At 42.4% G+C, this 27037-nt stretch overlaps 1 protein-coding gene across 3 annotated transcripts; it reads left to right on the forward strand.

The window, feature by feature from the left end:
- Positions 1 to 956: 956 nt before the first annotated feature.
- CSF2RB (colony stimulating factor 2 receptor subunit beta) lies at positions 957 to 19741 on the forward strand. Of its 3 annotated transcripts, XM_040594751.1 has the most exons (15): positions 957 to 1169; positions 2441 to 2565; positions 3422 to 3583; positions 5767 to 5896; positions 7884 to 8068; positions 8378 to 8526; positions 8988 to 9159; positions 9256 to 9388; positions 9490 to 9650; positions 10546 to 10691; positions 10795 to 10969; positions 11941 to 12031; positions 12312 to 12381; positions 14960 to 15063; positions 15330 to 19741. In XM_040594751.1, exons 3-15 carry the CDS (start codon positions 3514 to 3516, stop codon positions 16525 to 16527), a joined length of 2784 nt encoding a protein of 927 aa, XP_040450685.1. In that variant the 5' UTR covers positions 957 to 1169; positions 2441 to 2565; positions 3422 to 3513; the 3' UTR covers positions 16528 to 19741. The 3 variants fall into 3 exon arrangements, with proteins under 3 accessions (XP_040450685.1, XP_040450684.1, XP_040450686.1); XM_040594750.1 differs by lacking the exon at positions 957 to 1169 and having other exon boundaries at positions 1212 to 2565; XM_040594752.1 differs by lacking the exon at positions 957 to 1169 and having other exon boundaries at positions 1212 to 2565; positions 3425 to 3583.
- Positions 19742 to 27037: the final 7296 nt, after the last annotated feature.

The following is a 27037-nucleotide window of genomic DNA, read 5'->3' on the forward strand; positions in this document are numbered from 1 at the left end:
TGCAATTAAAATATTTTCTTCTTGAACAAATTTACTGCAGCTTGTAGAAATTACCAGTTATGTATATTTTACATAAATTGTTTGATACCTAAAATACTGTATTTTAAAACCACCATGTGGTTTTGGTGTTAAAAAGATGCCACCAAGTATAAATGTAACCAGAAAAAAAAAAAAAAAAAAATAAAAGAGTTTTCAGACATCATGCTTTGGATTCAGCTGTTAGTCTCTGTGGCATTAAACTACAATTCCTCATTCAAAAAAATCTTTGTCCTTGACCTGCTGCTAAAATTTGTACAGGCAAAAGGGAAGATTAGCAAGCATCTGAAGGTACTAATAAACAGTTAACTAACAAGAATAACTAACCTGCCCCTCCCAAAACTGGCAAAATAATGTTTTCTCTTTTTCCTAGATGTTACCTGTAATGCTGTCAGGTAACAAGATCTTCAACAGCAACAAAAGTTTTTAAGGTGACTTACCCTTTAAACTTTTTTTTTCTTCCTGCTATGTATACATAAACTTATTTATATAGATAAGCCATAATATTCTATTATTTGTAGCCCTGCATTTATGCATAGAAGTATATTGGAAATAAAGGAAAGGGTTTATATTTAGAGATAAGCATATAGTTTGCTATATTGGGATGCATAAATCATTTCTTACTTGACACTTCAAGTGCATAGTTCTAGCAGTATACCAGTCCTGTGCAGACTTGTATGAAAAAATGCACTCTCCAAAGAGCTGTAAGATGTGCTACAGGCCATATCTGCTGTCCAGGTACCTGAAGAATCCATGCATATTACATTGCAGAGGTAGATAACATTTATTCAGAAGAGACACACTTTATGTGTTCCTTTTTCCCAACTATGGAAGGTTTTAGTTGATGTCGTTTTACTAAAATGTTACAAAATGTAACTTCCCACTTCTAAGTCATTGTAGCAATGCAGTTTGGGAAGGAGATGAAGCAATATGCAATGATAATGTTGGTATTCTGACCCCTTGTCCTACGTTAGAGAGTGCATTATAAATTTGAAACCTAAAACTGGCATGCACGGCCTGCAAAGCTTCTGGTGTGCAGGATCCTGGTGTGCAGGATTACTCATTACCTGTTCCTGGAGTTCAGCTGAGCAAATAACATCTGAAGATTTTCGCTGACTGCCAGATCCCATGAGGTATGTAACCAGCAGCTCAGCCAGTCTGAAGATGGAGGAGCTGTTTGCGTGAGCAAGGGAGGGAAAATGTCTGCTGGGAAACAAGAAACCTCTTTTCTAAGGGTAGGGGGAGAAGATACATAAACTTACTGCCCTCTGGAAATCAAAGCAGGAGAATTCTTTTCTGCCCATATACTTTAATGCAAAGTAAATTCTGCCCATCCAGCAAAGCTGCATATTGCCCTCATCTGCGGGCTTTATATGCACACCTCCTGATAGTCCCAATGATTTGTCCCACACAATTTCTTCAGATATTTCATATTCTCCTGCTTGCTCTCCACATTTCCCTTATTCATAAGCTACATTTTGTTCCTTGTATATTGATGCGGTTCTTGTAAGAGCCCAACTGTGCTACCTGTGGTTTAGGTCAGTACTATAGGGATTTAGAGAAGGTGTAGTAGCAGTGTAGGACAGACAGACTCTGGCAGTTACATTCTGTATCTGGGGACTCATCTTAGTGCCCTGTAGTTTACTCCTGAGACTGCAAACCTTGAATTTGTCTTTCCCTTATGTCTACTTAACTTTCCTATAGATCTTACTAATGATGGCTACTGTGTTAAGCTTTAAAGCTGGATTTAAAACAGTGACCTGCCTTGGATGTAGGATAATTTCAGATCAACTCTTCCCACCAGTTTTCTTTTTTTCCCCCTCTATGTACTGTAATACTCATAATGTATTATTAATTGTTGTTGAATAGATAAAACTTACTTTTTAGAATACCACTGAAAAGATTACACAGGTAAAGGTAGTTCTCCCGCTGTCTGTCCCCCATCCCCTGTGTCTGTCCCTGCCCCCCATATATGTGCAAATAAACATAAAGTACAAAGTGATCCCTGCCTTGAAGATTGCCTAGCCTAGAGTAAATCAAGAAACATCACTGGAGTAAAAAACAGAAGTCTGTCTTAGTCTTTCTCACTTCTGCTGCAGTCAGTCCTCTTTTTTCTGAAAATACATTAGTCGCATGATCTGGTAATTGTTAACACTGCAGACTGGCAATGACAAACTTCTTTCCTGTCTTCCCAGTTAACCAGTCCCATCTAAGTGGGTGCTTTGGAGGCTAATATAGGAAGTACAGACTTCCTATTTCACAGGCAATTACACAGACTTTCCTTGAAAGGGCGCGGTTATCATCTTTGAAAGTGCCATTTGGGGTGCATAAAAGATATAGCAGTTATTCTGAAGACTTACTTGCCAAGAAAATCCTGTGTTTGTTTTATATCTTCTCTCTCCAGCTCTAGGGAAGTGCGGTTTTGCTGGGTTTTGTATCAGTGGTTTCTGATGCTGTGGGGGGAGGCTGGACAGGGAGGGTCACCCATCAAGTTGAAGTCATTTGGCTCACAGACAGCTCTGGATCCAGGTAAGGAAACTTCTTTCTCTTTGGGGAAAACAAAATGGCACAGTCTGCCTTCATACAAGGGTTTGTGAGTCATTAAGGTGTTCCTTAACTGAAATGTTTATTCAAGGGCTCAGCCAGCTCTTTCTGGTATAAGGAAGTGTTCAGAAATCTGAAAGTCAGTAGGAATTGAAAAGGAGTTTTTTCTGTGCTCCCCTAAAGTAGAAAAGAGTCTCAGCTCTGTAACATTCTCGAGTAGGTGAATTTATTATACTTTTGAGAGGGCAATGAGAGATGGTCAAAAGGACTTGAATACCAGTATTGAACAATGTGGTCCATGGTCTTTGAACCACTCAATCTACTCTCATTTTCAGCAATCACACACACACAAAAAGAAATAGTTTCTCTAGTATTATTTCTACAATTTGCAACTTGTTTGGGGAGCATCTGGTGAAGCAGCACATTGAAGAGAAATCTGAAAGTGAATGAATATAGAAATTCAACCCCTGTAGCTCCCAGGAGCTGCTGGGTTGGAGATCATAGTTTTAAGGAAAGGTGAAAACAGAACACTATTGCCATTCATTAGGAAGGCTTTGAGCATGAAGAGCAGAAGGATGAATGAATTTGAAGGCTGAGTTATCTTCACAGATTAGGATTGTTTCTTGTTGCTACTCAGCTGAAAGAATCCCTGCACTCCCTTGGAAATGCGCGTTTACTTCTTCATTCTTTGCTCATATCGCAAGCTCACACAATAAGAAGACATGGATTTTGTCCTACAATAAATATTTGGTAGATGTTCTTTCTGAATAGCAGGCCAACACAAAGCCTAAAGAAGTTCCCTAATTCAGTTTTACTTCTTTTTATATGAAATGAAAACAAGAAGCTCCACATAAGCAGAGCAAGAGAGTAGCCAGTGGGCAATGAAAACAATTGCTGTCTGAATTAGAATCAAGCTTGCGTGCAAAGAACAGTATGAACATGAAAGAGATTTTAACCCTTCTGCTGAATCTGTATTTGGTCTTCAGTGTCCAAGCCATTCGAGGTGAGTTTCAAATCTATGTTCTCTTTTATCCTTCCGTTATTGCCTTTCTTTTTGTGTCTGTCATCTTCTTTCAGCTAATGCTCTTCCTCATTTTCTGCTTGCTTTTCTGCTTCCTTCTGCCACCATCTTCTATGCTGTAGGAGAACAGACATCTTGATCACAATCAGTGTGTAGCAGAAGCATGTGCAGACGAATCAGTTGTATGTTGGTGGTATGGACAGGCGAAATACTGGACAAATGGATGAGAAGAACAAGCTGACTGGTTAATGAGTGAATAGGAAGGAGGAATAGGGTGTGATAGTTAGTAGAAACAGGAAAATGACAGGCTGCATGATGCAGACGGTAGTGGACAGGAGCAGAGACAAGTGGACAGACACAAGGAGGGGGGGGCTACCAACAACAGCTTCCAAATGCCCTGATTTTCCTCTTGTGGAATTGCTGACAGATAAAAAAGACCCTCTGCCATATCCATTGCTTGTGTTTCTGAGTTTAATCTCTTTCCTTTTCTGATGCAATGACAGCTCCTTTTCTTTCTTCCCTTCCCTTCCCTTCCCTTCCCTTCCCTTCCCTTCCCTTCCCTTCCCTTCCCTTCCCTTCCCTTCCCTTCCCTTCCCTTCCCTTCCCTTCCCTTCCCTTCCCTTCCCTTCCCTTCCCTTCCCTTCCCTTCCCTTCCCTTCCCTTCCCTTCCCTTCCCTTCCCTTCCCTTCCCTTCCCTTCCCTTCCCTTCCCTTCCCTTCCCTTCCCTTCCCTTCCCTTCCCTTCCCTTCCCTTCCCTTCCCTTCCCTTCCCTTCCCTTCCCTTCCCTTCCCTTCCCTTCCCTTCCCTTCCCTCCCCTCCCCTCCCCTCCCCTCCCCTCCCCCTCCCCTCCCCTCCCCTCCCCTCCCCTCCCCTCCCCTCCCCCTCCCCTCCCCTCCCCCTCCCCCTAATTTGATTTATCAGAGCTGGGAATGGGAAGTATCTCCTTGGATCACCCAGTGCAGCATGTCTGCATCAGGGCATGATGCAGATGGTAGTGGACAGGAGCAGAGACCAGTAGCTCCTGTAGCCATCCTAAACATACCACAGTAAGAGCTGTCAGCAGGTGTGCCTCACGGACACCTACCTTTTCCAAGACAGATGCCAATGCCTGATGTCTGCGGTAGCTGGGGCAGTTATGCTGCCTGGCCCAGTGTCAGCTGCAGGACATCTTGCTTTGAGATCTCTGTGGGAAAATGTATTACAGTGTAGGTCGGACTGATCTCTTCACATTTTGAGCCTTAGCTTACCTTCAGACCATCCCTTTCTATGCAGGATGCTCTATTTTCTGCTTATGCAAGGAGCTCTGTAGAACTGACTTTGCGCTGGTTTTCCAGTAGAAGATCAAAGTAAGGTCCCTGTTATATTTGCTAGCTAAGGCACCATGATAATTTTCTGGTGTTTTTTACCTGTAAAAAGCTCCCCCCAAACAAGCTGATAGTAGTGCTCATCAAGAAAAATTAGAGAGAGCACACTCATGTTTGCACAGTCATCTCTGTCATCTGAAGGTCATATCCCAATCCTGCAGCACAGATATTACCTTCAGAGAAAATGAAAAAAGAGAAGGAAGCAACTTGCTTTGTAGTGTATGTACCAGGATCAGCATGTATTTTCCCACGTCACAGTTGTGAGGTTAAAAAAAAAAAAAGTTGTCCCTGATGAGAGGTCTGGCCATTTCTGGGTCATAAATCTAATTCCAACAAATTAGTTCGGGCATTCTTCTGAGTCATAACAAGATTCTTCCCAGAGCATCTCACTCCTAAATATACCTTTCCACTGTCATAACCTTCACTAGGAGGTTAGTGGCAAAGAAGTCCCATACAGCAGCACACAAAGGTGAGATGATCACCATATGCCTGCTGACCAAGGTATCTACTAATCCCTGGAAACTATCAGTGCTTGGGAATTGATACCTTGGCTAGAATTATGTGGCTTGCAGGTGCAAAAGTCTCACTTCATTGTTGTAGCTTGGTTTGGGCACTCGTGTATCGTGGAAATGCACAGGAGGGCCATAACTACATATTTTCAAAAAAAGTAATTTCCTGGTGCCATGAGGAGAACATAGTTAACAGTGCCTTCCCTGTTCTGCTGGCAGAATCACTGTACCTCCTGACATATCTCACTATTTCTAATCACTATGTGGTTTTTTGCTTGAATTCCTTTCTCAGAGAGTATCCCTATGAAAAGCTTGAGCTGCTACAATGACTACAACTCACAGGTGACCTGCACATGGATGGAGCATTCAGAGGCTCGTGCGCTCGTTGGTATGACTCTTTATCAAAGGGATGACATTATAATGTAAGTACCTGATATGTGCTGTGCTGGATAAAAGTCCAAAGGGAAACTGGCCACAACTTGGAATCCCAGGGACCAGCAGTCAGGTGTTCAGAAAGCACGGCCACCTCGTTCTGCCATTGGGTTAAAGTAAAAGTTGTGTCTGCTTCTGAGGTCTCTTGTAGGAAGGGAAGAATTAATAGAGTGTGCTAGTGGAGTTATTTTTATCACGTTTACATTTATTTTCCTATTATTTTGTTGTGGAATCATAGATATGAAATAAAATGGGGCATATAGGTTGCTACTAATGGGATGAAGAAAGTGTTGTCAGAACAAGTGTGAGCCTGACTGTTGTTTATAACCTCAAAGGGATGATACATTCCCCCCGTTATTTTGCCCATTAAGGAGCACCACTGACAGTATCGTTTTGATCACTCCTGAGAAACATGTGTAGACTGTGTGTTTGTGAGATAGAGAAGACTGGTAAGTTCATCTGTGCTATCACTTTTCCTCCCAGAGATACTGGTCTGTTTATAACAGTATCTCTCTGTTACATCTGTTTCCTTATGAAAAGGGAACTGAATCACCAGACTGGATTGATTGTGAGGATAAGAAAGGACAGAGAAGAAGGAATAGTCATGGAAGAGAGGAAGACAAAGATGGAAAGCTGAGAAAAAAATTAATTAGTCCGGGGATATAGTAAAGAAAAGAAAGAGAAAGAACTCCTCATTTTATTGTAAAGAAGGGAGAATTAATAGACGTAAAAGCAGCCGAAATCAGTGAAAGGTCTTTGAAACAGGACCTTGGAGCTAATACTTCTGGGAAAAGATGATTTAAAACTACTTGGATCTTTGGAGGGTTCTCTGGCACATTGTTACATGATGGAGTGTGTGGATCACCCAGGAAACATGGCTGAAAGGAACTAATTAGACAAGCAGGTATTAAGTGTGGACAGTTACACTGCTGAAATCAAAATGGCCAGTGACTAAACAAGGCCAGCTCACAGATGAATAGTTGACTAAATCCCAAACGGTACCCAAAAGGTAATGCTGGTGAGTGGACAGCAATATCTTCAGGATTTCACAGCTCCTGAGCTGACTTTTGATATATGGTCAGACCCACCCATACTTCAGGAATATGCCCGATTTCGTTACTAACACCCAATTTTTAAAAATGGCAATAATACTGGATAATGCTTGCTGGCATGTAGTTGGCCAGGGGACTCCACCCTACCCTGGAAGACAATATTTGGCCTTAGGTATTCACAACTTAATATTTCTCATCTGAACTGGAACAATAAAATATATTGGGCATGAAGCCATAAGCACAAGCAAAATACAGAAAGAAGCAACACATCTCTCTAGCAGCCCAGGATGCTACTGCAAGCACACAAAGCTTATCTTCTCCTGTCTAGTTTAAAATATAGTTTCTAATTTTCATGATGCTCCTTGGCTTGGAGAAAGGCTATCTAAAAGGATGATTAACGTTCTGGATGAAATCTTTAATGAATACGTAAGGTCCCTTGGCAGAAAAGAACTACTAAGGATACAGAAGTACATTTTAGATGGATATATATTTTTTTAAGTGTCTTTCTGGGACTGCAAAATTAATGTCTTGAAGAAGCTAAGAATCATCAGAAACTTTACTGCCTTTTGCTCTGAGTAAAAAGTGCATTTCCATGACATTATTTTTCATCATAATAATCGATAATAAAAAATATGCAATTACATAGAGTTAGGCTAAAACCTAACAAAAATAGACTAATACCAAAATATAACACTCTGCTGCACAACTTTGAAATGGGAAGATATTTGACAAAAATCCTGGTCTTAGAAATGTTTGTCATATTAACTGATGCAAAGCAGGACTAGTAGGTACAGTGAGAAGAGGATACAAGTCCCTGAGTAAATTATAACAACAGAATGGGATAGAATAGTTTTCAGGAGTTTAATTTTGCATTAACTGTAGGTCTCCAAATCAGATCTTTACAGATCAGTTTCTCTATACACAGGGAAAACCAGGAAATGTTTTGCAAACGCCAGACAGAAAATGATGTACATGAAGCTCCAGACTCCTATGTGCACTGGGTTTGTCGCAACACCACACAAATTTTGGCAATAGGGGTAAAGAATATTTACAGCTTCAAACCTAACAAGATGCTACAAGCAGAAATAAATGTTGATCTTTTCCAAAATGGTAAGGATTACATACCAGATTCTCCTTTTCCAATGAAGGTTAGGCATCTCTGAGAATGTGTTTGTTGTTCAGTCAGGAAGTGAACTCCACTTCCACTGTGAAAACTGTCACCGAGAGGATGGGACAGGGAGGGGAGAGGGCAAGTCTCTGGCAGTAGCTGGACCTGGAAGGGGTACTCAAGCAGGAGCGACTTGGTGTGGCAAGGATAAGATACTCTGGAAATTGGGAAGCTTACCTAGCTGTTTTCTTCCCCTCTTCACGTCCCTGTCCTCACTATCTCATCTCCTGGGCTGTGCCTTCACCTTTCAGTTCAGACCCTCCCACCTCAAAACCTCTCAGTCAGCTTGACGAGATCAGGAGGCTTCTTGTTGACCTGGAGAGCAGCTGATGGAATCCAAGGGCTGGGAAAGGCACTGGACTATGAAGTCACTTACAAGCGGCAGTGGGAGTCCTGGGAGGTAAGAGCGGAGGGGCTGAGCTGCCCTGGTTTGGTTGTGCAAATGAATGTGTAAAGCCTGTGGTAAAGGTTGTGCAAATGAACGGCCTTTCCCTTCTCAGGTGCTATGAGGAGGTGCAACAAATGTTGTTTTGGGTGAGGCAGAAGTGGGTCTCTTTCTGTTTGCAAGTGACTTGCCCTGTAGATACCATTTGTGCGAAATGGAATGCAAAGATTTATTCTTCAATGAACAGAAAGCGCTGCACTTGGGTTTTGAGTTGGAATTGATTTTGCCCTGAATCCCTCCCAAATGGAATTGAATCACGTTCTCACGGGAGCCTGTGGGAAAAGGGCAAAATAGATTTGAAGCTGCTTCCCCTTCCAGGAGGATACACTTATTTTGAAATAAAATGTTTAAGTGTGCATATTCCAAACTCCCCAGTTTCCTCCCTCCCTGCTCTCCCTCCTTTCCTCCAACAACAGAAGGCTGCCTCGCTCTTGCTCTCCACCACCATGCGTTGCCATCTCAGCCGTGAGGACCTTGTCCCAGGAAGCAGCTATGTTGCCCGTGTGCGAGCCAGACCGGGGCGAGGCAGTGGCTTCTCTGGGCAGTTCAGCGAGTGGAGCACGGAGGTGTCATGGGAGACCCCTGAAGGTAGCGTGGGGTGCAGTGAGGCTGTGCAAGGGTGGAAGCGCTGGCTGAGAAGCAAGACCTTTCCTGATGCTCAGCTTGCTCTCATCTTCTCTGAAGGTGGCATTCAGCCCAGGAACCTTTTCTGCCTCTTCAACGGTGCAGATCGTCTGACGTGCAGCTGGGAAGTGAAGAAAGTGATAACCACTTCTGTCCTCTTTGGCTTGTTCTTCAGGGCCACTCCGGCATCAGTGTATGTGCTCTGCCCATGGCAGCGTGCCTGCACCTCTCCTGTGGAGTTTCTTCTCTGTCCCATTCCTCTGATCTCGGCTCAACCACTTTTTCCCCCCTCAGAGAAGAGGAGTGCTCTCCTGTGGATGAGAAGGCTTTGCCCCACGTCCCCTACGTGGTACAGAGCTGTGAGATCCCTGTTAGCAACTCCAGTGGTCTGAGCCAGTACTATGTGTCTGTTCGGGCCAAGACGGAGGAGAAATTGATTGAAAGCTACAAGAACAGTGAGTTGCTGTGTTGTTTCTTGCTTCTCCTGGTCACTTCTTGGTGAGATGTCTGTTTGGGCAAGTGGGGCTGAGGACAGCGGTGGTGAGGAAAAGTGAGTGGGAAGGGGAAGAGACTGGGACTGATGAAGAAAGCAACTGGATGCTGTGTCAGGTCAGAGCTCTGGGAGCAGTGGCTCATAGGTGTGGAGCTCCTTGGTGGCTCTCGTTACTGCGGGGAAGGTGGCATCGGTGGAAACGGCTGTGCAGAAATGTGGGCTGTGACCCAGAGCTTCTTGCTGAGCAATGGTCACACTGCTGTCTTCTCTGTGATTGACCTTCTTGGGTGTCCCTGCTGACAGGGAGCAGTGGTGAGAGGTGTTTGTGGTGAGTGTGCCACTACGTGATTTCTCAAGAAGCCAGTGAAGCTTTTGTTTGTGCAGCGGCCCTTGGAGCACCGGCTGAGGTAGGACTCTTCTGCTGAGTGAGGTGCTCCAGGTGAAACATCTCCATCTGCGTGTATCTGCAGGCACTGGTGCTGCTTTGCCCAAAGCACAGCTGGGAGAACTCCTGCAGTGGGTGAAAATATCAGGTGGTAGCTCCAAGAGAGGTGAAAATCTCTGGAAGTGTGTTGGAGCGGTAGAGATGTTTCAAATATTGCTGTAGTGCTTGTCTGTACACAGGGAGTACTGTCAATATTAATGGATATGGATTTTCTGTTACTTAATGGTCTAGTGGTTTATTGTATTTGACTAGAAAATGGAGATGCAGAGAATTAAAAAGTGTTAAAAAGCTGAGACTTCTTACATTGCATAAAACAATGTTGTTTTCATTCCCTGGAAGCTATCCACGGTGGTGGAAGGGAGTGCTGGGCCAGTGTGTTGATAAGTGCTCTGAGACATTCCGTGTGTTCCAGTCAAGGTGCTGCCGCCTACAAATGTGTCAGTAACAGTGACGGAGAACGGGGAGTACGAACTGAGGTGGATAAAACACACGTTGCGATATGGCTTCATAAAACAGAGATACGAAGTTGAGTACTGGAAAAGCAACCAATATGACAAGGTGACTCTAAGAAAGTGCAGCGGTCCTGGATTTCTCTTTGCTGGGCAAATGGGAGAGATGGTTCCTCTCACCTTCATCGTTTGTGCTTCTTTCTTCTCCCCAGGCTCCCCAGAAGTTAATTATCAGCAATGATGAACCTCCCTTCATCCTCACCCTGCAGATGCTGGCATCATCTACAGCATATAGGGGGAAAATGCGTGCAAGGGTGAATACGCCTCTGGATTATAAGGGGCCTTGGAGTGAATGGAGTGAGGAGTTCACCTGGGAGACTGAGAATGGTACTTTTCATGCAGGCTCCTTCTGTAGGGTTTTGCAGACTATTAATGGCTGAAATGCCTCTGTAGAAAGATACGTTCTCTAGCTGGGTTGAAGTTAGGTCCAGCCACGAGCTAGCTGGGGTCACCTAACAAGGTAGCTGTCCCACCCGCACCCTTGCAGCACAGCAGCAATGCTCGTGAAGGGAGTGAGCAGAAATGACCTTTTAAGCTTCTTTCCTACTTCCTTTCACAAGGTGAGTACAACCAGCCATGAAGTTTTCCACATGGATAATCAAGCAAAGATCCTGCCCAGAAGATCATTCTTGTTTCCTGATTCTAGTATTCCATTCTTCTATTAGTGACAGAAGAGCCTGAGACTGCAAGAAGACAGAATATAAGCCATCAGACTTTTATATTTGTTGAGTGGCTATATGGTTGCTTTAAAGATACAGCTGTTTCTGGCCTTTAGGGGCAGAAAGTCTGCTATCATATGGTCTTGTGCGCAAAGTGATATGATCTTACATGATTTGTCCTCAGGAAGCTTGTAGTGGTAAGACAGTAAGTAAATTTTGATGAGTGTCTCAGGAAGAAATTGGTATGTTGTTGATGATCCATTATGGCTATTAGCAGAGGAAATCTCTTCAAAGAATCTCTGAGACCCTGTCTCTTGAGGACTGTACAAAGTAGGGCAGACCTAAGATGCCTGAACACCTGCCTCTTCTACATGGTGGAGTATGGTACCTAGCTGTTTTTCTATTAGCATAAACTGCTTGCTCTGATGTCAGTAAAAAATAAAAAAAGCATCAGTAAAGGAGATGAGGAGCAGGAGCTCTGACAGTAAGCTGTTCATGCCATGTTTGATCTGTCCTATTTTGGAGGGTATCCCAACAGTTTGAAAGCCTCATGGTCCTATCCGTTGACACGCCACCTACATTTTCCTGATCTGCTTGCATGAAGAGTGACCAGAATGAAAAACCTCTTCTCTGTTTCAGTTCTTCCACCGGTGGTTCTCCCAGTGATACTCCCAGCTCTCATCATCACTTTGCTAATAGTTGCTTATTGCAGCTATAAGTATTTCCTCAGGTAGGCTTGTCTTGTGACTAGATTTAGCAGCATGTTGGTCCTGCGGGTGGCAAAAAGGCTGAGGCACTTCTTGTCCCCCATCTTCCCTGGGTGGAGATAACCCTTGGTGTGCAACGGGCAGCCTTGTGCGTGTCTGTGCAAGGGTGGGAACTGGGTGGTGACATGTCAGGGCCTTCGTGGTGCCTCACTGTGCAGGGCAGCACAGTGTGCAGGGTGCAGTCTTTTCTGGTTGCGGCCACGCTGAGAAACAAATCTTGAAAACTCCGTGGTGTTGTTGCAGGAAGAAGAAAATGTGGGAGGAAAAGATTCCAAACCCCAGCAAGAGTCTCCTGATCCAGAGCTACCTGGGGGTAAGAGGGAGCTGTACCTTGATGTGTTCATTATTTCTCTCTCTTTTTCAGGACTCCAAATGATCTTAAGAGCTCTTCTTGTTTACTAGTCCACAATGAACAAATATCTTTATTTGTCTATGCCTTATTTTTAGTAGTAGTTCTGGTCATATTCAACATAACTGCGTTCTTATATTTATACTAGAGACTTCTTTAGTGTTGTGTTTGTCAGCATTGCTGTGCTATAAAATCAAGGTAGAAAATTTTCAGTACTTTAACATTTTAAGTGACTGAAATAATTAGTGTCATTAACTGACTGAAATCATTAGCTAGTGTCATTAGCAAACTTCATCAGCTGGTGCTTTCATTCATCTCCAAATAGTAATCAACACTAATTCAGAGCTTTTTAGAATGGGGTGGTAGCTGTATTAAAGAAAATTTTATTTTAAGGAGCCTGATTTTCTGGAATAAATGTTTCCACATGCCTGTATGTTACCAGGACAAGAATTCCTTATTGGAAATCAAGGAACATGCTAAGGCAGCATTTGGTTAAAGCGGTGTAGGTAGAACCTCCTTCCCTTCTTCCTCCCTTCCAAAACCCCCAGCATCTGGAAGGGTAGTAGAGGCATCTCTAGATTTTTGTGGTAAAATATATTTATATCTATATATCTTGCAAGAATATCTAATTCAATAATTCGCCCACTGCAATAAACACATACACACAGATAGACATATTTTTGTATAATAGTTGATTCTGTTCTATGTTCATAAAGGATGGGTTACAGTAATTATAGATACATGGAAAGCCAATGAGTATAATTTACAACATGGCCTTTGTGTGAGGTGAGTGCGCAGTTACAGTATCTACATTTGTGTGTGAGTGAAGGAGTTAACACGTTTGTTAACCACTGCACATTTGTTATATTGCTGTAAAATGGACCTTCATTGTAATGACCTGGTTTAATACATAATTTTCAAATAGATAGCAAAGGCATGGGTTCTGTTGTGCCAGAAGACAAACTGGTTTATTCTTATAGTAAAGTCTCAAGTTAGTTTATTTTGCCTGATCTCTACAGTCAAAACTGGAAAATTTTTCCTACTCTAAGAAGCACTTTAATAGCTTTATGTCCTATTCCTTAGCTGTTTCTCCATCCACAAGCACTCACTGCCTTAGTTTCATGGTTTTGAAAGTTTCAGTCCCTGCACTGAATTACCTTAGTCCAAGTTTTGTAGACATGTCAGTAATTCTGTTTCCCTGGTGCAGAAGGACTTCCCTTTGTGAACCCATGTTGACTGTGCCTGATGATTGTGTTGCTCTTTAAATGCCTTTTGATAGCAGCCAGTAGGATCTTCTCCATAAGTTTCCCATGAAATGATGTCAGACTAATAGGTCTGTATTTTCTTGAGCCTTCCCTCATGCCCTTCTTGTAAACTGGAATAACATTGTCTAGCTTCCAGGCAGCAGGGACCTCCCCAGCCTGCCAAGAATTTTGGTAGGTGATCAAGAGGGGTCCTGCTGTAACACCCACCAGCTCCTTCAGTACTCTGGGATGAATCCCATCAGGCCCCATGGACTCATGAACATTTAGCTGATACAGCTGTTCCCTTACAACTTCAGTGTCCACAAATAGAAAATCATTGTTCTCTCACTCATGGTCCTCCAACTCAGAGGCCTGGGCAGCCCAAGGTCTTATCAGTATTATTAAAGACTGAGGTAAAAACCACATTGAATGCCTCTGCTTTTTATTCATCCCTATTCGTCAGGTTCCTATCATCAGCAAGTATTGGTCTAATGTTTTCTTTAGACCTCCTCTTGCTATTAATGTACTTAAAAAAGCCCTTCTTGTTGTCTGATACAACACTGGACAGCTTCAACTCTAATTGAGCTTTGGCCTTTTTTGTCTTCTCCCTGCATATATGAACCCCAGTTCTGCAGTCTTCATATAGAGCCTGACCTTGCTTCCAGAATCATACAATTTCTTTTTGCTCTTGATCAAGTTTGGCTTCTTTTTGCCCTTCTTCATTCCCTATTCAGCCAGGCTGGTCATCTGCCACACTTGACTTACAATACACTGGAATTGCCTGCTCCTGTGCTTTTAAAAGGTGGTTCTTAAAAACTGACCAGCATTTGTGGACTCCCAAGCCCTCTAGACCGAATTCCCAGGGGACACTCTTAAGTAGCTCCCTGAAAGTTTGCTCTTTCAAAACCCAGGGTAGCAACTCTACTGTCCTTTTTTCTCATTAACCTGAAAATTTTAAATTCAGTCATGTCATGATCGCTGTGGGCAAGACAGCCCCTACCATCGCATCTCCCATGAGTCCTTCCCTATTCACAAATAACAAGTCTAGGAGGGCATTTTTGCTAGTTGGCTCACTGAGTACTTGTACTTACATCAGTGGTAAGGCAACATGGGACTGAAGTAACCATCTTCTGCAGAACAGAACACACCTTCTAGTCATGTTAAGGAAGTTGTATTCCTATTGCCAGATGCTGTAGGCTCTCCTATTTTCTTTTCTTTGTCCACGAGGAATGTATGGTTCTTGATTCCACTGCCAGCAAGACACTGCTCTTTTGTCATGTCTGCTTTTTAATTTTCAGAAAGTACATTTAGGAAACTGGCCAACAAGCAGCCAGCTGGATTTCAACAAATACAGCTTTTCAGACAAGATGGATCAGGCTAGCTTCCTTCAAGTTGTGGACAGGTGAGCGAACAGCACATTACAGTAGCACTGTCGATGATAATTTCAAAGAGCTCCCTAAGTCACGGCAGGTTATAATCAAATGTTCTGTCACTAAAAAGCCTATACAAGTTGCTTTTGAGGAAAGGATAATTTTTTTGTCTATCTAGGTTAGCCTGCTTTACTAAGAAAGTGTTTTTCTATTTGTAGTTTCAACTAAGCTTGTTTTATATTTAATGTTTGCCACAATAATATTTCTCATGAGCAACTTTTAACTTTCCCGCATTCAGGCAGATGAAGACTTTGGAAGAGTCCCCTGAAGGGCAGCCTAAAAAGACAGATGTTTCTCCTGTCACACTGGACCTACAGAACTCATACCATGCTCTACATGAGCCAGAGCATGCCCCAGTTGTCTGCCCAAGACAGACTGCTGGTCATTCCTTTCCTGTTTCAAGGAGAAACAGTGCTGATGCAAGTATTGCTTCCCAGACAGCAATCCCTTGCTTTGCTTTCAATGGTCCATACTTGTATAGCCCAATGATGTCCTCCCAGCCCAATATGCATCAGATCCTGGAAGCGGACCCAGCAGGAGTCTGTAAGAAATCAGTTTCCCTTCAGTATGTGACCCTCCCAAAGGAAGACTGTCCCCAGGCTCCACAAAGGCAAAAGCAGCCAGGAGAAGGTGCTCCACAGCCCTTCCTGCTCCCACAACAGAAGGAAAAGAAGCCGCACCTTGAGGATGAGAAGGAAGCCTCCCTGGCCCCACCAGCCTGTGGGGATAGCATGAACATAAGAACAGAAGAGCAGAAATCTCCAAAGGCTCTTAGCCGCATCGTGTCTCCTCAGCAGTGTCCCTTGGAGTACATCACCACAGAGAGCCTGTCACCACCATCAGCCAGCGACTCCAGCCATCTGCCATTTGTCACTGCTGGGGAGCTACCTTGTGACTTGCAGGAGCCCCAGCCCTCCAGTGACCGCTCTGGCCGTGCGTTTTTTCCTGGGCAAACTGGTGTTGTGGTCCCAGATTCAGGTCAAGCACCCATCTCTTCTCCTGAATTGCCCCTGGATACATTTGGAGACTACCTTACTGTCCCTTTAGGTCCCCATGGACATTCAAAACCCACAAAGGTTATTTTGCCTGTCTTAGAGAAGGGAAACGATCTTCCTAGGAAGCAGTTTTTGCCAGAGGGTAATTTGGTGGTGTTAAACCCTGACAGCACTGAGCCAGTTTTCCTTTGTCAGGTTGGTGACTATTGTTTCCAGAGCCTAAAATCCGATGTGAAGATGGATGTTAGCCAGGACGACCACCAAGTCAAGAAACTTTCTGAAGGCAAGACAACACCTGGGAAGCCTGTATCTGATGATAAATCCATCAGTGACAAGGAGAAGGATGTATCAAAAATGCAGGCTATTCAGCTATTCAAAAACCTGAAATCAGATGATTACTTTTCCTGGCAGCAATCTTTGAGGATCACAGAAATCTGTTAAATGGGCAAATATTAATGAATGCCACAGCTACAGGTAACTGGAAGAAGTTGCAACTATCTGATGAAAATGAACCCTCTAACCTAGGAACAAATAAGTGCCATATAAAGCAACTAAAATTCCTTTTCCCAGCTTCCAATCCAACATGTTGAAAGACTTGAGTTAGCTCAATATCCTTCTCAATGGCCTTCACAGATTTGGCATGAAAGACAATCCAAATATTGCCTCTTGGTGTTTTTCAAACTTTTGGCTTATCCGCAATGAACAGTTTATCTTCCTCATGATCCTGTGACAGACCACAGTCATCTTTCAGTAATACCAGCTTGCCTGCGGTAAAACTCGTGGCAGGAAATGCAGACTTAACAGCATGAATTGCTATCAGAAATAGACAGGCTTGGAAGCCTTGGAAAGAGAACTTGCATTCTTAAGAGCAATTTTGTTGAACTTTTGTGTGTGTTTAAAATAGATCTGAGAGTCACCAAGGACCTTTCATATCTCTACCTTTCTCCTACTGGCACGAAATAGATATCTAAGGTGAAAAAAACCCACCCAGACAGTAATAGGAGGGTAAATAAAAAATGAGAAAAAATTGCTGAAGTCCAGGAAACCTTTCTTAGTGTCAAGGTGCAGTGTATTGCAGTTTATTCTAAGGGTAAGAAGGAAACCTGCAAGGAGGGATTATACATCACTGAAAGAAAACCCAAGGACTCTTAAGGTGCAGTGAGAGGGAGGGAGTGGGGCAGGTAACAGAAAATGATGGGCAAGAAATGTTGTGAGGGTGCATAAGCCTGTATGTGATGGAGTTTTTCTGTTTCTAAGTGTTAAAGTACTACATGATTTTCTTTTAAGTTCATTGGCTGTTTATGCATGATATAATTACTCTTAACTATATAATTAATTCTTTTTTTTTTTCCTGAGTAATAAGCTGTGTTGAGAAAGAGGAGCCATTTTTTTTCCCAGTTCTGCTGAAGAAAGTGGTGTAATGTAAGAGCATTTGTTCAGAGCTGCCACTTTAAGATCAGTAAAAGGCTTTGGTGTCAGACCTGAAGGTGGGCTTCTATTCCAAACCAACACGTTTCTTTTTTCAAATATAAAATTTGTACTAATAAAAAAATATTTCTTCCTGTAAACCTTTCCTTTCATATGTTAAGAGCATTGTGATTACAATAACTTTACTATTAGTTCATATGATCAGGTCTTAAAAAATTCTGTAGGTTCTGCTATGTCACCTGTGAGGTGTGATGTTTTCTCCTGACTTTGCAATATTATTTAATAGCGATAATAAGAAGGAGTTTTCTGGTTGTGCCAGCTGTTTCCTCCTGCTGGGTTAATGGGACAGTGCTGATTTAGAAATTGTAGTGAAATGCATTGGGTTTTTTTCAGAATTTAAATCATTATAAACCCTGTTTTAAATCTGAAAGGTGTGCAAATGGTGTTTGGTGTTCTTGACAGTGAAAGGCAGGCAGTTGTAGCCTCTGAAAAAGAATATTGATGAACATTTTAAGGGATTTTCAATTTAGTCCTTTCCTAATCAATGGGTTCTTTTGTTAGTCACTTCTTTGGCCATTTATGCATAGTACAAACAATTCCATGTATGATCGTGCTCTATCTAGGCATGTTCTAAAATGAGATGTCCAAATTCATGACCAAATTCGGTATCTGGATTCATATCTTAGATATGCATCACTTTGCTGGGCCTTGCATTGCTGTGGTTTTAATAATCAAGAAGAACAGTGAGTGGGGGAACTTTTATTCAGCTCAGTGGCTTTTGGATGAAGCCCATTTGCATCGTGATTGGTACTTTAACAACTACCTGTTCCTCCTGTCCTTCTGCACTTCACAGGGCATTGGAAGAGGCTGCTTTAGAGATGGGGTTTATAAATAAAAGAACATTTCATATGACCCCACAGAGCAGATACTATGATCTGAAGATCACTTCAGGAGCCTGGAACTTGCAGAGTAACATGCCATTGTCAGGCTAGGGGAGCTGGGCCGTGGTTTTCTTCTGCAACGATAATGACAGAATGAGTTTCTGCTCTAGGTACTTGTTCAATATCCACATAAGCATCATTAAATAAAATAATGTAGTGAACACTGGAAGCAAGGGTCACAACATACAGCTCCACTTCACCAGAGGAATCCACTTCTTACAGGGTTACAGAATCAAAACTTCCATAAACTTCATCTGTTGCTGATCCTGTGAATCTTCCATTCTCTTCCGCATGAGGTCCAGCTGCAGTAGGGGTGGTAAAAATAATTTTACAATCCTGTAGCCTGGTGATTCAAGGAGCTGTTGTGAGTCACAGGTCTTCAATTTCCTGATCATTAGCTTGACCCACAAAGATACTGTGCGAAAGGAGGGTGCTGCTACCTTCCCCAGTGCTAGGTACTCATATACCGGAGAGGAATCATCATTCTGATGATTTGGGAGCCAACTATGACATGCCCCTTTCTGTAGTGCTTCTCACTAAGTAGTTCCAGCCCCTCAGGCTGTATTTTTGAGTAATGATTCACCGTTTTCCCATATATAGTCAAAAAAGGAGAGGTACGCATCTCAATTAATGCTGTAAATCACATTTTACAGCTTTCAATTTACATTGAATATACAGTTATGAAATCATTGCAACCCATTCCTTACTGTATGCTCAAACATCAAAGATTCTGCCTATGTTTTAACAGCAGGCATTTTTCTCTTCGTTGCTCTGAGGTAATCAGTTCGTTATTCTCTTATCATAATCTTCCTCAACCAGAAACATATTACCTGAATTTGCATGAGATTAGGGTAGTAAGTATATTGTGACCTCAATAATTCTAATTAAGATCTATGCTGAACTGTCTGTGCTAGCCTGGGGGTTGTCTTTTATGTAAAGAAGGAAAACAAAGCCGAATGATTTTGCTAGAAAAGGACGCCTGCATTGGAAAGCCCCCTTAGACCTCGGGGAACAGCAGCTGGAGAATTTCTGAGAATCCTGAATCTCTGCAGGGTAATGGAAAACAAAACCAACCCATCCTGCCAGTCCCTGTGTAGTTTTGTTTTGATTCAGTCAAACACATTTGTACACACAGTCTTGTTCCCTTACAACTCCCATGAAGGATCTCTGTCTCTTCTCATGCCCTACGTGCCCCCTCTGCTCTTGCTACAGAGCTGAAATTTTCATGAAAAGAAACCTCGCATGTCATGTTCTGTACATGGAGAATAAATAGTGCAATGACTTCATGCCTGTTTTGTCCCTTTCTAAATCCTTCCAAGTGGCTGCCAGGTTTCCATATGCCCCAGCCTTGATCCTAATAACTCCTTATATTACATGATGGATATTTGACCGTGGCATTCGGTGGGTGGACCCAGGCTCCCCTGCAAACTTGCTCAACATGGGTCGGCTTTAGATCAAAGGCTTTGTAATGGATTCATTGTGTCCTTCCCAATTTGTTGTTAGAGGAGCATATGGTCCTCATTGTTTGTCTGTCATCCAGCTTTGGGGTCCTCAGTACAAGAAAGACATGGACCTGTTAGACTGGGTCCAGAGGAGGTCCATAAAAACAGTCAGAGGGCTGGAACACCTCTACTATGAAGACAGGCTGAGAGAGTTGTGGTTGTTCAGCTCAGAGAAGAGAAGGCTGCAGGGAGACCTTATAGCAGGTTTTCAATATATAAAGGGGGCTTACAAGAAAGACAGAGAATGACTTTTTACCAAAGCCTGTAGTAACAGGACAAGGGGCAATGGTTTTAAACTGAAAGAGGATAGATTTAGATTGAATATAACGAATACATTTTTAACAGTGAGTCTGGTGAGACATGGAAACTGGTTGCCCAGAGAAGTTGTGGATGACCTATCGTTGGGAGTGTTCAAAGTCAGGTTGGAGAGGGCTTTGGGCAAGCTGAACTAGTGAAAGGTGTCTTGCCCATGGCAGGGGTTTGGACCCTTCCAACCCAAACCATTCTATGCATCAATGATTCTAATTTCATACCCCATTTATATCTAATAATTTAGTGTTTTCTCCATCATCCCTAGACTGAAGTACCCAAGATAAAATTTTGTCTTTCTCAGTCACCCAGCCCTCTCATCACTCAGTCTTCCAGATCACTTATTACTGTGTTGAAGATTATAAATTCCTTGGGTGAACTCAAAGCTTTCCTCCAATATGAAAATTAACCATTAATTTATTTCTTTGTTTTCTGTCTTAAACTGACTATAATCTACATGAGAACCTTTCTTTTATCTATTAGTTTATTGGAATGGCATTTTTGAGGTACTTCATCAATCTTTTTAGACATCTAAGTGTAATATGTTGAATGGATAACCTTGTATCTGTTTGCTCCTGGAGTTCTTCCAAGAAATCTACTAGTTTTATGAGGCACGACTACTATCTACAAAAGTTGTGTTAACTCTTCCCCAGAACATTTCTCTCTACTATTTCTGTTTTTCATTGTAGTTTGTACCAACTATTGCTGTACAAAAGCCAGCCTGATTGGTCACTAGTTCCCTGGATTCTTCTCCTGAGTACTCCTCAAAAACTTGCATTTGGTATTTCTTTTTCTCTGATACTGAGAGCCTTTGATTATTTATTACTGTACTGGTTTTGGCTGGAATAGGGTTAATTTTCTTCATAGTAGCTAGTATGGGGCTGTTTTGGATTTGTGCTGGGAACAGCATTGATACACAGGGATGTTCTTGTTACTGCTGAGCAGTGCTCACACAGAGCCAAGGCCTTTTCTGCCCCTCACCCCACCCCACCAGCCAGCAGGCTGGGGGGCACAGAAAGTTGGGAGGGAACATGGCTCAGGACAGGTGACCCCAAGTGACCAAAGGGATATTCTGTGCCATATGACATCATGCTCAGCGTATAAAGCTGGGGGGAGAAGAGAGAAGCAGGGTGCATTCAGAGTTACGGCATTTGTCTTCCCAGGTAACCATGATGCATGATGGAGCCCTGCTCACCTCCCTGCCGATGCAAAGTAGTGAATGAATTCCTTGTTTTGACTTGCTTGTGTGAGCAGCTTTTGCTTTACTTACTAAACTGCCTTTAGCTCAGCTCATGAGTTTTCTCACTTTTACCCTTCCAATTCTTTCCCCCACCCCACTTCGGGGGGAGTAAGCAAGCGGCTGTGTGCGACTGGTTGCCAGCTAGGGTTAAACCACGACAACTACAATTACTTGTTCATCAACTGAATTTTTAAGTTCCTTTACAGATTTTATATACAAGAAAGCAATGGAGTAAGAAGGTAGGTTAGGCAACGTTTGTAAAGAAAGATTTAGTTGGCAAAGATCATTATAAGTCAGGGGTCCTCAAACTACGGCCTGTGGGCTGGATATGGCCCCCCAGGGTCCTCAATCCACCCCCCGGTATTTACAGACACCCCCTGCCCCCCGCCCCCGGGGGTTGGGGGGGGGAAACCAAGCAGCCGCAGATGACTGCCTGCCACTTCATCCGTGTGCCAGCCCCCTGTTTAAAAAGTTTGAGGACCCCTGTTATAAGTTATCATTTTTCTCTATATGTCTTCCCTCATTTACTTTTTCAGAATGTTCAGGCTGCAGTAACCCTACCTTTATAGTGTGGACAGACTTACAAAGGGCCTAAGTTCACTTCTGAGTTTTTAAATGATTCTTTAAACAGCCCCTTTGGCACTGCAAACATTTGACCCTTTTAACAGCTTCTTGGGCTTATTTTTGCCAGTCTTGTTATTTTTATGTATGCCCTTAAAACATTATTGCAGTAAACTTGTGCCTCTTGTTGTTTCTACTTGTTCTGGGTCTTGTATATTATTCAGGATAAATCAGTTTGTTTCTTTTCTTGTAAGTGCTCTCACAAATAGCTCCAAGAAGCAATCATTTATAGTGGCTAAAAAGTAGAATCTGTGACTAGATCTGGAAATAAACCAAACCAAGGTCCATTTCTGGCTGTAAAAGCAACTGACATCATGCAGCCGTGAAAGATTCGTGTATCCAAGCAATTTCTCTGACAGCAGAAGGTGGCCTCTTCCACACTGCATATTGGAAAGTGTCCCCAGCTGGGTCACTGACACAGACAAAACCCACACCAAAGCATTCGCTAACATTTGAGTGGAGTCTATGATCTCATTCCAGAGCTCAGACCTTTGCCTTGTCCTGGTTCAGTCTGCCAGTGCAGACACAGCCTCACCGTGGGTCACTGTGATGTTTGCCTAGGCTAGCGTGACTGGGCTGTCCCACTGTTACTGTTCGTCTGCCCTTCAGGATCTCTGGTCATCTCCAGCATCTCACTCCCTTCCTTTTGGTCGGGTGATTGGTAGCACAGCCCTAACAGCATACCATTACCTTTAGCGTGGAATGAAATTCTGCAGCCATTGAAATTCTATAGCGCAACACAACTGTTGACACGTATTCACACTACACTTTCTTTAGCATTAATGTATAAATGCAAATTACTCTTCTTTAAAAAAATGTGTATTTAGGTGTTGGTGTTTCACTGAATATCTTCTTTTCACCAAATTTCCATAATGCCTATTGCATTTGTTGTTTTTCTGGGTTTTTTGTTTTGTTTTGTTTTGTTTTTAAAAGACGTTTGCCAATGAGTCTGGCATTAAAACCATATTTTAAAAGGGAAGTATTTGTATAGACATATTTGAGCATTGGTCTTGATTTGGTTGAATAGTTTTACATATCCTGCTTACCTGGGTTATTGTTTTTCTTTGTTTTTTTTCTTACCTTCTATTCTATCTATTTTTTAAATATGGATATAGGCTTTCTGTGATTTCAGACCACACAGATCAATCTGAACAATTTACTTTCCATATCTGGCATGAATTCCTTTGGTTTTCATTTTAAAATTGCCTCATAGCATTTTTAAACTTAAATGTCAGCAACAGTGATTCTGTTTTGATTAGGTGGAACTCATCTTATGTAAACTTAATCTGCCTCAAAAATTTACCAGATACCGACAAATATAATCCCCTTTCCCCTACACCATCTAATACATCATGCACTGAGCCTCTGTTATCTGACGCAGTGTATAAATCCAGGACCACTGAAGAATGCTACTATGTAGGGCTGCATTTATAGCCTCCTGGTTCAAACTTGCTTTCAGGACCTCTCGCCTGCCGTTTCGTTATTGGCAGTGTGCATATGGGCCATAACCACTGTGTCTTTCTTAGCACTTACTAAAAGAATGTCTAGATTCCTCGTGGTATGTGACATCTTTTCAACTGCACGCATCTTTTCTCATAAAATGTCCATGTTTTTATTTACTTGGTCATGATCTTATTTTTTTTTTTAGAAATGAAGGAGATATTCTCCTTTTTCTGCTCCTGAAGGGAGTCCATCCTACTTATTCTCCTTTTTTCTGCTCCTGAAGGGAGCCCGTCCTACTTAAGACATCTATTAGTCTTTGGTGTGCATGGTACCTGTTGAATAACTCATGGCACAGTGTTGACTAGCATCCCTGTCACCAAGGATCACTTTCTGGGAGTTGACCTCCTCCTGGTGGTGAAGACCAGGTCCAGCAGATGAGGTCCACCTGGTCCACCCAGGGATATTTGGCTATTGTGATATCAATCTGTGACATCACATGCCAGACAGAACTTCCACTGAGTGCAAGAGAGGCTATGGGTGGCCTGTACAGATATGACAATACCCACAGTGTCCAAAGGATGATTTGGCTTCATCCTCATGTACTGTTTTGGACCTGAAAGTCTTGACTTGCCCATCCATTCAGTCAAGTTATATCTCACTTTGGGGTAAAAGATTTCCACTAACAAATGGCCTTTTGATGTCTTGTCAAGTCATGATTCTGTGTTTTCTGAAAGGATTAATTAAAGCCTTTCTGGCCAAAGAGCCCATCCCAGAAGTCCTGAAGAGATTACCACGAATTTATGGCAATCTACTCATGACTTTTTATATATACCCACGAAAACTTTCACCACAGCTCAGCAGGAGAAATCCAGGGATTTAGACTCACCCCTCCTATATGGTTGTTGTGTCAGAAAAGTTCTTGAAGCTCTACCCTAGGTTGCTGCTAAAGGTTGTTACTGGATTTCACTTGAGATAGGGATTTAATGTGCCAGTTAACTCCCTTTGTGAGGTCTTTAAAAAGAAAGGCAATCACTTCATAACCCGATGATATGAAGGAAGTTGCCTTTCAGCTTTTCGAAGCTAAAGCTCTTCAGGCCTTCATAGCACAGTGATTTCTGTGCAACCTAACAAGGTAACTGATGGTGTCAGACTCTGCTATGAGACTAGCATAGTGAATTTGCTGTCGCTGATCAAGTCACACCCCACGCAAGCTCAAGCTACTGTAGCAGCTTTGCTGAAGAGGCATGCCCCAGTTCCATCCAAGGGAACTTTAATCTCACCTTCACCAAGCATTGCCCTGTTGAAGAAGCACTCCTGACTGATAGGTAGCTTCTTTTTGTCTAGGGATGCCAAAACCTAATTGGAGTAAATTAAGTGAGAGGAGAAACAGAGTATTGCTTGGAATCACACAGAGTGTGAGTGTGCTTAACAAGCACGAAAAGAAGAAAAAGCAATTACTTATGAATGACTGAAGTTTGAAGAGACATAGTGCATGGGTATTCACTACCAATCCTCATTTTTCTCCACTGAGGTCTCTGCAAGTAAGTAGGATAATTCTTATGCCTGTTGAGAAGAAACTGAAAAGATAAGGTTACACCTCCTTCTTATCTGTGAAAGAAGCATGGAGAGCGCACGTGTGCCCTTTGGGGACTGTGAAGACACAAAGACTCCATCATCAAACTCATGTCCATGTGAGTATGCAAAGTTCACTTCTACATCATGTCCTGAAATCATTGCCAAGTAGTTTTCACTTCTTCTTCCTCTCTTTGGTTTACTTTGCTTTTCTGTCAGCTTTTATATTTTTTTTTCTAATGCACTTCCAGCTGCCACTGATTCATAAGAAATTGTGTGTGCTGTGGAGGATGTAATCCAAAGTTGCCTGAACTCTGGGACTTTCAACTGATAAAGGTACTGCCCAAAACTAGAGTAATCTCTTCACAGAGATGGCAGTCTACATTAGAAAAAGCAGTAAGAAACTTTGCCACCTCTCACTTCTTCAGATGCCACCACTCCCGTTCCTTTTTCTCCTAACACTAAAACCAAGATCTAAATATATGTTAATTACACTGTCTCCATTTGAGTGTATTTTCCTCACTTCTACTGATGCAGAGTCATATTATCACTCTAAACTACAATATGTAATCAGAGTGTGGCTTGAATTTTAATCCCTTAACTGTGGATTTGGTTTAAGCAGAATCCACAATTCTAGTGCTACTATTTGGATGGAGATGGTTTTATACAGGTAAGGCTTAGCAACAGCAATGTGTCTTTAAGACAACATCACAATGTAAACTAATGTTTTATCTAATGACCGTTTATGGCAATTAATTTTCCTTTCAGAAAACATTGCAGACAAGGAGGACGATGACTTAAAGGACAGGTTTTGAGTGCAGATCAACAGAAAAAAGAGCAAACAGCAAAGCTCAGCCTCTGTTAAGAGATCATCACATCTTGCAGAAAAACTAGTCACATTTCTTGGAAATTGTTTAACAAAATATAATAATGACAAGTACTTCCTTCCCTCTTCTCCTTAATTGTATGACATTTGATGTCCTACATAGCTGTTGGACCTATGCTGTAAACGGGAAGGTCGGAGAGAACAAATTAAACATGCCTGTGGTGCTGATGACTACCACAGCACCATGAGGGGGAAACAGAGCACAGGCTCATTTGAAGGGGTAGGGCTGTGGCTGTCCCGCTGGCAGTTGCATTTGCACGGACTCCATGTGAGTGATCAATGAGAAAGTCAAATAACCACCTGCTGTGAAGCACCTGGAAGACCACTCGGTGTTCAGGTGAGGCTAAAGTGTTGTGACTGTGGGGAAGGAATTGGCAAAGGAGCCCTCTCTCCTCAGACAAACAAGGACTTAAAAGCCCTGTGAATCGGGTCTTAAAGTGAAGAAATAGGAGGACTGGATCTCCCAATCCACCAGAAGTACATTTTTGTGAGTAGGAGTGGTAAGAAATGGAAGGAGATGTTTCTTTTTGGAGCAGTTCATGATTCACTGGAACAGTGAGTGTGCTTTGTATGGATCAGATGGGTGATCAACACAAATAACTAATTCCTTCTCATAACTTAGGGGCTATTCTTACTCTCATTGTGAAGGAAGGAAGTGGAAAATCCTATCATTAGTTCTAAACAGCAAGCTTTGTCCTTGTCCTCTGGTGAAGAGGCAGAATGTTTTCCCATTAACAAATTACTTCCATATGAAGCTACTCTGAGAGATCATGTCAGTGTTGATGAAAAGGCAGTTTGGGGCTAACAGAAGGCCCAAGACTTTTCCAGCTAACCACATGAGTTTTGATTTCAGCTACAACTGGTGACAAAGAAGGAAAAATAGTGGCTGTCAAACCATATTTAACAATATGGTGATAGGTGCTTTATATATCTATATCTATATATATCTATCTACATATATGCATTTGAGGAAGAACAGCCAGTGGTGCAGGGAGTTGTTGCCTGACAT

Source organism: Falco naumanni, chromosome 5 (genome assembly GCF_017639655.2).
Source record: "Falco naumanni isolate bFalNau1 chromosome 5, bFalNau1.pat, whole genome shotgun sequence".
Taxonomy (NCBI): domain Eukaryota; kingdom Metazoa; phylum Chordata; class Aves; order Falconiformes; family Falconidae; genus Falco; species Falco naumanni.

Bases quoted from the DNA above. Each gene is read 5' to 3' on its own strand.
- CSF2RB (XM_040594751.1), top strand. From the start codon at position 3,514: ATGAACATGAAAGAGATTTTAACCCTTCTGCTGAATCTGTATTTGGTC. The intron at 8,527-8,987 runs GTAAGAGCGGAG...CTCCAACAACAG, and splicing joins GGCAGTGGGAGTCCTGGGAG to AAGGCTGCCTCGCTCTTGCT. The intron at 15,064-15,329 runs GTGAGCGAACAG...TCCCGCATTCAG, and splicing joins TTCCTTCAAGTTGTGGACAG to GCAGATGAAGACTTTGGAAG.